Below are 13,206 nucleotides of genomic sequence, written 5' to 3'. Positions count from 1 at the left end.
CACAAGAGTGGAAAAGACTGTGCCAGAAGTGAAGTGCAGTGGGGAGATTCCAAGAGGCAGACGAGAGGAGAGACGTTTGTAAGATAAACTGCTGATACATGGCAGTAGATGGGGAGTGTGAAGCGGTGATGATTCGAGATTTCCTAAACGAGATAGCTTCCTCCTCCGCGGTACGACATGCATAGAGAGCCGTGGCTCCAGCTTGCGGCTGAGCCATCTCAGGGAAATTGCAAGCCCAGACAAGTGGAGAGTCTGGCGTTGTTGATCATGTAGCTGAACATTGATTGTTGCAGGCGTTCGCGTGTATGTAAGACGAGGGCCGTGTCTGGCGTGACCATCTGTTGCTCTTCGCAACCGGCACGAGATTTCGTGTCTTATTCCTAGGGCGTGAGGCACAAGCCCAAGCCTTCTCGAGACAGAGTCCATTGCTACGTAACTACTGTCGGAGCCTTCGCGGCGACGGAACGGACGGTTGTGTTCACATCGATTCGCGGCGGTTGGAATTTTCCCGGATCAGGGGTGAGATGTTCAAAACACAGCCCCTCACGTGACTATCCGCCCGCCAACACCAAAGGACCGGTGCCCAGCACAGGCGCCGGCTACTCCACCACCTTTCATCACAACCCGTATCGCGTTCATGGCGTGTCTCTCTCGGCGGCCCGTAGTGGAAGAGGAGGTGTGCGAGGCGATTCGGGCGCGACTCCACGCACATTGGGCGCCCGATCCGACACTTGTCCATTTCCTATCGCGCTCTCGCTCGTCGGCCGTCAGTTATAAGGGACGCATGCCTCACGAACGGCAACGACAGCTTTCCATCCACGCATCTACTGACGACTAAACCTGGGCGTCCTTCAAGGCACCTGTTCCGCAGCTTGCTACTAACGCCATGTCCTGGCTAACGCGTCGCACTGCAGATGAGCCCACAGGACCGACTGCGCGAAAACTCGGAGTATCTCAAGAAACACTTCGCACCCCCGGTTCGTCGTCCGCTGTCGTCATGCCTTTCCCTGTGCTCTCCTAACATTCTCTGTGGATAGAAGTTCCAGGGCACCGTTCTGACTGTCGACGATGCTCGCACTTTCCGCTGGACCGATGCGATCGCTCTTATAGAGATCCGTCGTTTCGTTGGAGGCCAGCAGATTCAGGACAATTTCTCAGAGGAACAATTGCGGCCACTTCACAACCGGCTCTGCATTCTCTACGAGGGCTGGTCGAAGGATATCCAGAACGCACTCGTAGCGAGCTTGGAGTTGAAGATACGCTCCGTGATACACTCGCTGATGTCGATTGGGGCGTGCGAAAGAAAAGGCCATACGCTGGTGTGGGATGCGCGCACCGGAGCCTGGAATGACCCTTACTGGGACGGTGAATGTCGAAGCCAAGACCAGCTGGACAAGATTGCAGCCTGGAAAAACAGCAACGCGGACACTGCCATACCGTGCCCGAGCGAGATTGCATGCTGGATGCTCTATGACCAGCAGCCGCCACTCTTGGAGTCCGCCTCCGAGCCCCAGCCAGCCCCTAAGACTGAAGCGTCGCCCGAACCGCTCACTAGGCAGCCTACCTTCAAGCCGGAGCCGCCGTCCACCTTCGAGCCGGAGCCACCCGTCATGTCCGCCTTTGGGCCGTCCGCCTTCGAGCCCCAACCGCCACCCTCTGTGTCCTCCTTCAGGGCATGGGAGGAGCTTGATAGCTCCCTTTGGAATGTCTTCAGCTTCCCCCACGCATGCCGATCCACCGGTTACGAATACGCCAACATGAAGTACTTCCTCGCATGTGCCCTCTTGGACGAAGCCTGGGCTCGCCTCGAACGGACGCATCAGTCATACTGGAATCAAGTCGTGGCGCTGGCCAAAACCTCCAACCTGGCTGAACTTCAGCCGCTCATGATGAGGAAGCAGCGAGACGTTTGGCACGGAGAACAGGCGTTTATCGAGGCGGCCAGAGACAAAGCTAGGCTGTTCAAGGAGCTGCAGGAGACTTCGATGCAAAGTTCGTTCTCGGCATTGACTGGGTCTATCAGGAATACGGGAAAGGGGAAGCAGCGTATTCTCTAGGGGTTCTGTTCTTCATTCGAAATACCGTCAAGCTAGTAGTCAGTCTTGTAGCAGAGGGCACGTCGCTAGTGGTGTTGAAATTTTATAGTAATTATGCGAAGGCAATACCATCCTTACTGTTTACGGATCTAAAGGCGCTTTGCTCGTGCCTCGTCCCGAAAGCGCGTAGCGGATATAATCTTTCAGACCGAGCAAGCACACGATCCTCTACTTCCTTGACAAAGGCACAACCCCCAAGGGAAGCCTTGGATGTCTTCTACAAAAGAAGATGGCGGGAGTGGTCGGCCGGTTGCAGCTTCAGGTGTAGGTCGTTCTTTGTCTGGAATGCAGATGCCGCGTTCAGCATCGAGCATATGACACAACTCACTCAGTAATCCGTCGTCTCCTTCCTTCTCCTTCATCTGACCCTCACAACGAACTCACGTTATGCCGACTCGCTCTGGAACGTCATACCAGCGTCGAACGACGACGTGGTTATGGCAACGGCAAAACATAAACATAGCGGCCAGCGCTGCGCTGACTAACGCTCCGCTGACTGACGCGCCGGCAAGAACCTCAAGAACCTCAAGAACCTTCAGATCGGCTTCGTTTGGGCCGCCGACAACACCAGCAACACCAGCAACACTAGCGTCGCCTTCGGCAGATCCATTAGCAGCGCCTGTTATCCCTCCTTTTCGTCCTCGTCCGCATCTTCCTGCTCGCTCTCCCTCTCCCTCCTTAGGTACCTCCTATCTCACCTCTATTCCTCTCGCGCATCGTACGCTAACATCGCGCAGACCATGACCGTCATAGCAGGACTCGTGTTTCGCTTCTTAGCCTAATCGGTTACCTACTCTTCCTCACCTCGGTGCTTCTTAACATACAGTATTACCTTGCAGACCGCATCGACTCGCCGTCTCAACCATGCCTACCAACCCCGCCACCCGAACCTGACGTCCAGCCCACCCGCCGTCCCCTTCACGAATGCGGCTACAGTCCCCGGGACTTCACATTCCTTGCTTACCCAGACTTTCTGGACGGCCTCGGCGTGGATTGGCGTGGGCTTAACAAGGACACACTAAGGAGCCGCTACAAGGAACTCATGCTTATCTGGCACCCGGATAAGACACGTAGTACTGGGCTGGATCACTGGCAGCATCATCGCGTTGCCACGTGGCTTACGGAGATGTACGAAAAGGGGGCCAAACAGCTAGATATAAGGGGCGATTACGATGTGTCCGAACTGAATTTCGACGACTACGAAGTAGTGGATCTAGACGCTTTGTGGGAAAAGATCAAGCCGCCCGAGAAGTAAGAGCAGTGGTGCTGGTACGGGTGTTGAACGGACAACCTCTCGGTTACGTCACGTCACGTCACGTCGTTTTTCACGGTGCGCGGCAACAAGAAGTTTGTAGGGGCAGGGAAACGGGGCTGAATACAGTGTTTTGAAATTCATAATGGCTATGGTTCTCGGTCTCTGTATCCCGTCGGTCCGCTCGCAGAGCGGCTTGTTAGGTAGATACACTAGCGCGAACAAGATTCTCTCCCACTTACATATTACCTTGCCGCCAGCTGCAGACTACCCATTGGATGTGGTCATGAGGTATGCGACGACATCTGACGGCTGCAACTCGTTGACCGCCCAGAAATACGATGGATCCTCCTGCATAAGTGATGGATCAGAATCGCTGATGCAGGTCATACCTCTAAGCTGATCCGATCACTTTCTGCGGCTCCCGTCTGCATGTACGGGTAAGGGGGATGCATAGTTGCCCTGGGTCTATGTAGCAACCCCGGAGCTGGGTTTGATGCCCTGTGTGTGGGCCTGTCTGTCAGTGTCCAGCACGCATTGCCTTGCACGGTGGCGTTGTTCAGGCACCGGCAGCGCAGCCGACTTGCCGATACTGGTCTGCGACCTCGCTCAGTGGGTGACACGACTTGTGCGCCGCCTATGGGGCCTGCCTCTCCTGCAAGGCGCTATCAAAGAGTGTATGTACTCCGTAAGCGCGCTTCCCTCAGCCGTGTAACGGGTTACTTGCATCCCACCTACGGTCTTTTCCACCTTTTGGTGCCTGCATCTGCACGCACGCAAGTAGCAGATGGGGGGGCATGAAATGGAAAATATGATAGATTGGGCAGTGATTCAGGGACCTGCCAGCGCCGAGCAACCTGGTCTATCTGACTGCATGCAGTTTCTGATTGATTTTGATGGTTTGGCTGTAGTGTCAAGGCCCGAGGCCTCGTCTTGTGTTATGCTATAAGTACACGCTTCCCTTCCGCAGTCGGTCTGTAAGATCCACGCACATAGGCACAACGTCCTCGGTTTCCTGTTGCGCACCTCTTTCCAGAGTCAGTTGAAACGATCGACGCACACAGACACGACACACTCGATCCTCAGTCTCGCACCCTTTTCCGGAGTCAGTCAAACGATCCACTCGCACAGGCACGAGATCCCAGCTGTTGGCATCACAAAGTTTCTCTATAGTCCCGCGCGGAGGTTCTTCAGTCATCAGGGTACGCAACTCGAATCCTCGCCGAGGTAATACTGTTTTAACGAACGGTGTAACAGGACGTGATGTGTCGTTATGAATACGTCTACTTTCGATGCGGTTGTGCTCGTCGTCGCCTAGTCAGGTACTGCCGCTTCATGAAGAGCAATCCAAGCGACGATTGCCTTGGCCTTTGGTTCCGGGAGTGGGTGTGTTACCATGACTGTTCAACTTGCGAAGCCGTAAGCGGAAGGGAGTAACCTGTATTCTACAGAGAACGATTTGTGTTCGACTGAGTTCCTTGTACCTTTAGTTGCATCTACTTGATAGGCTTGTCGGATACTCCTTACGTGCTTTTTCTTTGTCGAGTAGCTACTACTCAAGCAGTCCTTGTTGAAACTCGGTCAATGATATCACAACACAAGGACTTGGGAAATCACAAGTACTTGGGTTCGCGCAAATGATTACGTAATATCCGCCTACCAAGCATTAACCTGCCCCTCTGCAAACAACTTGCCTGGTACTCTACGTTCAAACCTCGTTAACTATACAACCCTCTTGTTCCGTCAACACAGCGGCTTCAGAAGGCGCACACAACTCAGACATGGCATGCTCCCTCATCGCGTCCAAGCAATAGCTCCCTCGAGCATACGCGGAACTAAGCTGCATGGAGAGTCTTCATGGACGGATCAGTTCACAATTACAGCGGGAGCAGACCTCTTGTTGTTGTTTCTTGCAAAGCCCGACAGCTAGCGGGTAACGGAACAGCTCGTCATGTCTGGGCGTCAAACAAGAAGCCGCGTAGCAACGGCGAGAGGGCGGGTCTGCTCAAGCAAGGAAAAACAAGCAAAAGCAAGGGCGGCATATTGCACAACCGCTCACACTTGGCAGAGACTGAAGCTCAGCGCCGGAACACGGCTCACGTTCGAATCGAGCCGCGAATCGAGCCGCCTTGGATGGGAGCGACTGCTGAGTAGCCGGTAAGCCAAAGATACAAGCCATGTCTTGCGTCGGTAGACCTTGAGACATGGCCGCGAATCGAGCCTCCGCCTGTACCACGTAGTGGATAAAGGCCTGGCCTGCGTCTGGACGTCGACTCTGCAAGCACACCCGCGAGTGCCTCTACCCAAAGCAATGGCAGCACCCACCTCCACCTGTCTATGCCGCGTGTCACCGACAGAGTGCCCAGCCCTTTGTTCCCACCACCGGGAGATGTTCGAGCGTGAGGTTTACGCCTATAAGGTTTGACCGCCCGCCTTACTTCCTCCGAGCTGATCGCCTTGTGCTTACTGCGACTGCGTAGCTCCTCGAATTGGATCAGAGACTGTTGCTCTGGGACCGCTTTCTCTCTGCTCGGCTAGCCAGCCGTGCCCTCGGGTGCGACGACTGCAGAGCCGAAGCCGAAGCCGCTTCTGGGCTTATCCTACGAAAGCACTGCGCCCGCTGCTACCTGCTTATGCTGAACATGCTGGCGCGGGAGGATACTCCCCCATGGCACGAGCATTATTGTCCCTCCTCGGTCGCTCATGCCACAGCTTTCCCTCCCGCTCCACCCGCTCCACCCGCTCCACCCGCTCCACCACCTCAATACATCGCATCTCAACCCTATCCTACCTCGCCTCTATCGTGGAGAACCAAGCTGTGGCTGGCCTCGGACGCTGCAAATCCAATAAGTCTACCCGCACCATCACCTGGTCCAACAACGGACGCCTCCAGCAGCGCCTCCAGCACCCGCGCTACCGCCTCTTCCCCTTTCCTCACCACCCTCCGCACGTCTAGCGACCAGCCTACTCTAAGCAGGCCCTGCTCTCCCCTCGACCTCCCACCCCCTGTCATTCCGCCTCCAAGAGCACCTACACCGCCGACACTCCCGTGTACACCGCCCCCTTATGACCAAAGGCAGTCTTCGCGCATGCCGCCGCCGGCGCCCAGACTCAGGCCGCTGCGGTCGGTCGGCCGTACGCAGAATCAGCAAGGCGCGCAGCCAACGCGCCAGTCGATGCGCCGGAGGCGGGACGACGACGACGACGACGACGAATACGTGTACAGGGGGCAGGAAGAGGAGGCGAGGACGTGGAGGCTGCCGCTTAGACTTAAGCGGCGCTGACATTGACGTGCTTGGAGATAAAGGTGAGAAGTTGGGGAAGGAGTTAGAGAAGGAGCTGGAGGGCGGAGATAGTGGGATGTGAAGGGTAGGGCTGGCATGGACGCTGGTTTTGCTAAGAGCGAGCGGTATATGGAGGGAGCTGGGCGAGGAGTAGGGAAACGGCTGCGGAGCGGGACATGGGGATGACAGAATCTTGAAAGCAGTCGAACATGAGGATTTTTCTTAGATACAACCTCTACAAGTTTCCTTTGTATCAGTTTTCGTCGGTGACAGTTAATGTAATGACACGCATAGCCATTTACTGTATCTAGCAATTCAAGAACTAGGTCGAAAGTTGGAATCCGCCTGGTCTCGCCCTCTTCCGCCTTGATATGGGTTCGTCAAGGCTTGTTCGACGCTGGTCTGGCTGAAAGGGTGAAGCAAGCGGTGCAGCGGTGCAAGCAGGACGCTGTCGGGGTGTCTGGGGCCCAGATCTGGCGTCGAACAGATAACCGCCCAGGGGAAGATTCGCCCTGGTAACAGGCCCTGGGAGATTTGCCCTCGTAGTGAGCCTGGGCCGGGGCAGTGTCTTCCAGCCGCCTACCCTCAAGCTTAAGCCTCTCCAAACTCTGTCGGAGATCGTCTTGCAGCTGGTCCCTGGTCTTGCACGTCCCATCCCAGTCCTTGGTCCTCCATCACCCCCTAGTCCGCGCACTCCGCGAGGCCCACATCAACCCATCTCCGCTCTCGTGTAGGCGCCAAGCGAAGTCAAGCTCTTGGCTTCAGAGCACGTCTCCTGCAGCAGGCGCTCTACAATTGTGTCTTGGACGTGTTTAAGGTAGGCCGGACAGCGGATGTTCAGAAGGATGATCAGGACTGTGCAGTGTGCTTTGATGGAGTTGAGCAAGGTGTATAGGAGTGTTTGTGCGAGAGGTGCGGCGAGGAGGTGACCAAAGTGGACAAGGCCACAGGCGAGAAGAGCGCTGAGCATGTGCCGCTGTTTCGAAAACGGTATCATGTGGAAAGTGTATGTAGAGGCGCAGCATATCGGGGAGCTTGTGTGCAAATTCGGCGACAGCTTCTTCGCGGGCACGTTGTGTTAATGTTGGCCATCTCGCTTCCTGGTCTGCCGTGGCTGCGGGCAGTAAACGATACGCAAGGCTGGAACATGCAATGTTGAACATGGGCAGAGACGGCTGCACCAAGACGACATAGGGAGCTCTTGATTTTGGTGTTAAGGCCGGCGGCTGATTATCTAGTGTGCGGTCTGCCAGCGTCCAGCGTGTCACCGGGAAAGCGAAGCAAAGATGTCTGCGATTAAGAAGCGATATATCCAGCAAAGTGTGGACGAACGCCGAGTCATGTCCCAGCTAGCCTCCGCTTCAGCCCTTCGTACGCCACTAAGCTACCTTGATCCCTTGCTCACAAACCGATTAGCCCACTATCCCGCAAGTTCTCCAAACCCTTCTGGCCTAATTCAATCTGGGCTGTGTAAAACGCGTGCAGCTCCATTGCTAGAGCCTTTGCTAACTCTTCTAGCCTCGTGACGCGCGTTGTCCAGGCCATCTTTTCCGCTTCCGCTATGTGCTTCGCCGCCCGTAGCGCATCTTGCCGACGATGGGTGTCCGTCGCTTTCCTTAGCAAATGCTCCATCCCAGCAGCGGCCTTCTCAACGCCTTGAATCGATAACTCCTGATATTGCCGCATCGCTTCTCCGAGCTCCGGAGGCCGGTCGGTCCCTGGAGGGTACAAGGATGCATCTCTGAGGAACTCCTCCAAATGGTTTTGCATGTGCTTGTAGAAACCGAGGAGGGTATTTTTGCTGTCCTTTTCCGCGGCGACCTGGTGCAAAACGTTCTCGGAGTTTTCTAGAAATCGGGAAAGCAGCACGCTCGCGTCCTGGCTATGTCGGAGCTTTTGGTTCGCATGCTGGAGATCGCGCTCAGTCTTTGCTATACGCTTGTCGACGAGCGTGGATATGTGCGCAAAGTGCCTGGAGAGCGCGTCTAGGCCTGATACATCGTGGCATAGACTACCGTGGAGGCTAACACCATCAAGGACGCTGCTGTTAAGGGGCGAGTTGGTGCTCTCAGCGGACACGCTTTTGGCAGTGATTGCGGAGCGGAATATCTTTCGCCAGAGCCCAGCGTCAATAGTCTCCGGCTGCGGCAGATAAGCCATTCGATACAGGATAGCCACCAACATGTAGATACCACAGTCCGAGGCATTGTCCTGCCTCGCGCAGTCCTGAAAACTGTTAGATGAGCGCGAAGACCAACTGTAGGGGCACCTGCATACACACCTGCGCGGTAAACTTCCACTGCACATGCCGAAAGCGATCATCGCTCGAGAGGCAAGCCGTGTAATGCTCCAACACTGATTGGATCTTCGCCGGAAGCGTAGAATCGTGCTGACGAAGGCTGTCCGCATATTCAACAGCGCCAGTCTCAAGGTTGATAAACAAGACAGTCCAGTGGTCTGAGTCGAGAAGCCGCTGAATGAGCACAGACTCCGCCTTGATGCGTAAGCGCTTGCTGCCTAACTCGGCCGGCTTGGCGACATTGACGAAGGTATTATCAACAACTCTGAAACCTTCCGTGCGGAAGACATCGAGCACTAGATCTATGGCAGTTGCTGATACCCAGGTTCCGTCGGCGAGCGAAGACAATGCGCCGGCTAGCGTTGTTGGAGGTATTGAGGAAGCTAGGGGCATCAACTGTGGTTCTAGCAGTGGTAAAGGTGCTGAATCCTGGCTCTCCGGGGAGAAGGAGTCGGGGTGAGTCTGAGGTGGCGTAAGCGGTTCGGTATCCAGCGACTCCGGTTTAAGTAGTGGGGCGACTTGGCTGGTACTCTCGTCTACGCTCGCTATCGTATAGTCGTCCAGGGCGTGGCCAGAAGCTCCGTCTACGGCATCACCAAGATACTGGGTCGAATCGTCTACGATATCCGAAAGCTGCTGGACTTGACACCTAGGGTGCTCGATGTCTTGCTCAGTAAGACTCCCTCGATCGTCTTCATTCTCTTCAGCTGCTTGCAAGAGTCGCAGAGGTGACAGGATCCTTCCTTCTACGGGGCCGGGCGTGGGAGTCCGGCTTCGACTTTGTGCTATCTGGGTAGCGCTCTTCCGCTTCTCAGGGGCGGAAGAGACCTAGACAAACACTATGTTTAGCATGGCATATAACAGTGTACGTGATAAGGGTTGGAAACAAGCAGCTCCACGGCAGCATGAGCGATGAGCCAGCCGTAACCAGTATTAAATGGTTGCGTACAGTGGCCGAAGGCTAGAGAGTAGAAACGCAGAAAACGTACCGGTTCTTCATCGCCCAATTCGCCGCGTCTTCGTTTCTGAGTTTTTAGGCCCGATTGTTGGGCCAGCGACCCCTCGTGTAGTGGCCGTAGTTCGGCGAGCGCTTTTGTTGCGTCGCAGGGCTGCCAGGGCTTCCTCATACTAACGCCTGCCCTAGTCTCCCTTCTTGTCATGCGCTCTTGGCGTATCCGATCCATCACCGCAAAGGCGTCTGTGAGAGCTGTAATCTGAGCGATTTGAAGGAGCGGCGATACGAACCTATATGAGCTGGCCATGTCTTTGCCGAAATGCTGGATAAAGCCGTTGCGATCAAGGTTCCATCTCTTTTGGATCTCTCGCAGCTTTGGTTCGCATCGAATCTTGGACTGGCGACACTCGTTGACTATCTTAACAAGAGAGGGCCCAAGGTATTCATCGAAGTCGAGCTTAGGCAGCTCGCGCTGAAAGAGTGCCTTGGCTTCGTCGTACTCCTTATCAAGGTCCCAAGAGTTGATGATATCCTCTCGCTCTTGTAGACCTCGAACCCGGTGGCGCAGGTCCGCGCTCATGCGGTCTTCGACATCGACACCGTCACCCATTATGAGGTACGCGCGGGTGAGTGAAGTCTGGAGATGCCGGATAATGAACGAAGATGCGAGAACAATGAATTTCTAGGAACAAGAGGTGGTTGAGTGTGTGGAGACGTGATAATGACAGTGGAACTATGCACTTCCCTTGAAGCTCGAGACTTAACTGTTTTACGTCTTCACAATAGCATTACACCACCACGACGCGTCCTCGGTAATGGTGATGGCGATGGCAACCAAGGCGTCGTCAACATTGTATGCGTGGAAACTCTGGACACGGAGACGTTGCTTGACAGATGCTGATCGTGCGTTGAGCAGCTTGAACGCGCTCCGCGTCAGTCTTGATGGAGACTAAACTGCCGACGATGCGGAGTGGAGCGCTTGAGGGAGTTTCTACTCCATCTAGCACACAACGTCGGTCTGGTGCTTATGATGTTGTTGTTGTTGCTATTTCGCGACCTCCGGTCTCACGTGCCGCTTTCCCATATCGTCACCACTTTGCCTCGCCGTGCCCACGGCCAAAGTTCCATGCTCGGAAACGCTTAGAAACCCCTCGGTTAACAGCTCTGGCGTCACGTACTTCACAGTCCTATAAGCCTTTACTCCAGCTTAGTCTTCGTTCTTCAGTCTTTAAGGCGTAGCATTTGCCTCGATTATTGCCGGCTGACAGCGCCAAACTCGTCACTTCCACATCACTGCAGCAATTGCGGGTGGGCTTGCGTCGCCCTAGAGTCGAGACAAAACAGTCGCTAGCGGTCTTGCATTCCAAAGTGCCTCCCTCAGGCCGAAGAGTTGAGAGCTGAGAGGTGCAGAACGTCACGTGAGAGGATGTAACGGCACATCCCATCACGTGAGCGCTACCAACTTGGCGAACTTTAACACCGTGTTCCAATCTGCATAGCGATTTCAGGCAAGAATTGTGCAGCAGCTGCACTGAAAAACGCGCTATACATCTATGCAGAACCGCGGAGAGCTGACGCTCTCAGGTTCTTTGTCTTGCAAAGCTAGATAGATAGCTTCTTTGAGGATGGCTGTACGAGGGCGGCAGTCACGTGATCCAGCACGTGCGTTGACAGTGATCGGATCCACCTGCCGGGGATATTGGCGAGCGTCAGGAACTGGACGCCTGTTAGGTACTGTAGCTTAGTATCGTGCAGGCACTCCTGCAACGCTGGCAAACGCTTGATGCGCTTAAGGCGCCTGGGTGCTAGCCCTCGTCAGCACCGCAGGCTGGGGTGGAGGGGGGCCAAGAGCAGCGTCCCCCAGCCTCGCTGCAGAAGGATTAAGGGTTGGAAGATCAAAACGCCGCCACCTTGATCGAGAAAAAGCTGGCCTTAGGGCGGCTAGCAATGTGTTTCGACCCTTGGGTGCATTGCCTGTATGTATTTGAAAGAGAAGCATGCCAACAAGAACGGGACTTGATATGCTAAACCCACTATCAACGCCATCTGAGAGTCGGTTCAACACTAGTGAGGCTGCCCATCCATTGCATTGACCGTGCTAATTAAGCAAATTCTATTTGGTACTCTCCCGGCTTAGCATAGAGGCGCTATTTAGCGGTGGCTTCTTATTACGCTTTGCCGCTCTAAGCTCAGGCACGCTAGACGAGGGATTCCCTTCCTGTCTTTGTTTTCTCGGAGCCTGCTTCTTCGCCCGCCATAGCACATGATGCGATCTCAGTGGGCGCATTTCCAGCAGGGCCATCTGTATCCGAGGAAAGCGCAGCGTTGGCGGTAGGGCTGCGAACCGTCCCAGATAGCAGCAACCAACGCCGCGGCGGCTTTTGGCCGGCCGGCTGTCGCCGTAGGATGGGATGCATGTACGTAGATTGTGCTGCGGTGGACTGTTCTACGCGGTTCTGGAAGAGATGCTCCAGCTTCGTGCCGCATAGAAGATCGGCCCACGCCACGCCGCAGTGTCCATGCCCCTAGCAGTCTATGGTGTCCTCGCAGCTTATCCTACAATACGACTTGTTCGCTGTTTTGCGCCAGTTCTTCGTACAGCGAGGCGTTGCTAGTCCGCGGAGAAGCAGCGGTCCGCGATCGGGGTTATTGGAAGAGGTGGTGAACTTCGAGGAAGGGCGCATTGTGAGGGGCAGCTCGGAGGGGGCCTTTGGCTGTTGTCAGAGTTGTAGTGAGGGAAGATGAGATTGGGAGAAGGAGCGTAGAATAGAATTGAATGTGGTATAGAACGTAATGTGGGCTACAATATAGGCTACAATGTGGGTTGTAACATGGCTTGTACAGTAGTTGTGTTGGCTCTGACCGGGCGATCATCAGCAGTGGATACAGCCAAGAACTTCTGAGCCAGCTCATTCGCAGGAACTTTTAGATGTCTTAATATCCAGCTTAGGCTGTTACTACAGATATCGCAGGCATTAACACGCATCTTTTAGACAATCCTCATGAGCATCAAGCGCCCGCTGTTATGGTGGCGAGACATTCACAGCTCCCGGGGTGTTGCCAGTACTGCACCTAGCCGTGATCATGTGAATGGCGGCACTGACCACAAAGCACAGCCTTGGTACTTTACCCACCTCCAAGCTCTACCAGGGCTGTGGCTGGTTCGGAGCTGCCAGAGATAAGTGAAGGTACTTGAAGCGTGGAAAAGCTTCTCTTCCTCACCGGAATCGATTTATCTGAATATTTCCACACAAAGAAAACTCGCTAAGACCCAGGAACTGCTTGTGTTTTGATAACTCTTGGATCCCCTCCCGCCTACA

The 13,206-nt window shown here is 54.9% G+C and overlaps 4 protein-coding genes across 4 annotated transcripts; 3 read left to right on the top strand and 1 right to left on the bottom strand.

Annotated features, from left to right (window-relative positions):
• Nucleotides 1–914: 914 nt before the first annotated feature.
• W97_07742 (uncharacterized protein) lies at nucleotides 915–2,057 on the top strand (the record flags this gene model as incomplete). The annotated part of the gene is made up of 2 exons (XM_007785545.1): nucleotides 915–977; nucleotides 1,038–2,057. 2 exons carry the CDS (start codon nucleotides 915–917, stop codon nucleotides 2,055–2,057), a joined length of 1,083 nt encoding a protein of 360 aa, XP_007783735.1.
• A 249-nt stretch (nucleotides 2,058–2,306) lies between these two features.
• W97_07741 (uncharacterized protein) lies at nucleotides 2,307–3,351 on the top strand (the record flags this gene model as incomplete). Its single annotated transcript, XM_007785544.1, has 3 exons — nucleotides 2,307–2,360; nucleotides 2,609–2,778; nucleotides 2,853–3,351. 3 exons carry the CDS (start codon nucleotides 2,307–2,309, stop codon nucleotides 3,349–3,351), a joined length of 723 nt encoding a protein of 240 aa, XP_007783734.1.
• A 2,308-nt stretch (nucleotides 3,352–5,659) lies between these two features.
• W97_07740 (uncharacterized protein) lies at nucleotides 5,660–6,632 on the top strand (the record flags this gene model as incomplete). Its single annotated transcript, XM_007785543.1, has 2 exons — nucleotides 5,660–5,767; nucleotides 5,829–6,632. The coding sequence occupies 2 exons, from the start codon at nucleotides 5,660–5,662 to the stop codon at nucleotides 6,630–6,632; spliced, it is 912 nt and encodes a 303-aa protein (XP_007783733.1).
• A 1,401-nt stretch (nucleotides 6,633–8,033) lies between these two features.
• W97_07739 (uncharacterized protein) lies at nucleotides 8,034–10,496 on the bottom strand (the record flags this gene model as incomplete). Its single annotated transcript, XM_007785542.1, has 3 exons — nucleotides 8,034–8,858; nucleotides 8,914–9,759; nucleotides 9,921–10,496. The coding sequence occupies 3 exons, from the start codon at nucleotides 10,494–10,496 to the stop codon at nucleotides 8,034–8,036; spliced, it is 2,247 nt and encodes a 748-aa protein (XP_007783732.1).
• Nucleotides 10,497–13,206: the final 2,710 nt, after the last annotated feature.

This window comes from Coniosporium apollinis (assembly GCF_000281105.1).
Source record: "Coniosporium apollinis CBS 100218 chromosome Unknown supercont1.43, whole genome shotgun sequence".
NCBI lineage: Eukaryota > Fungi > Ascomycota > Dothideomycetes > Coniosporium > Coniosporium apollinis.
Note: the sequence above shows the minus strand (reverse complement) of the source record. Positions and strands in the feature narration are given on the sequence as shown.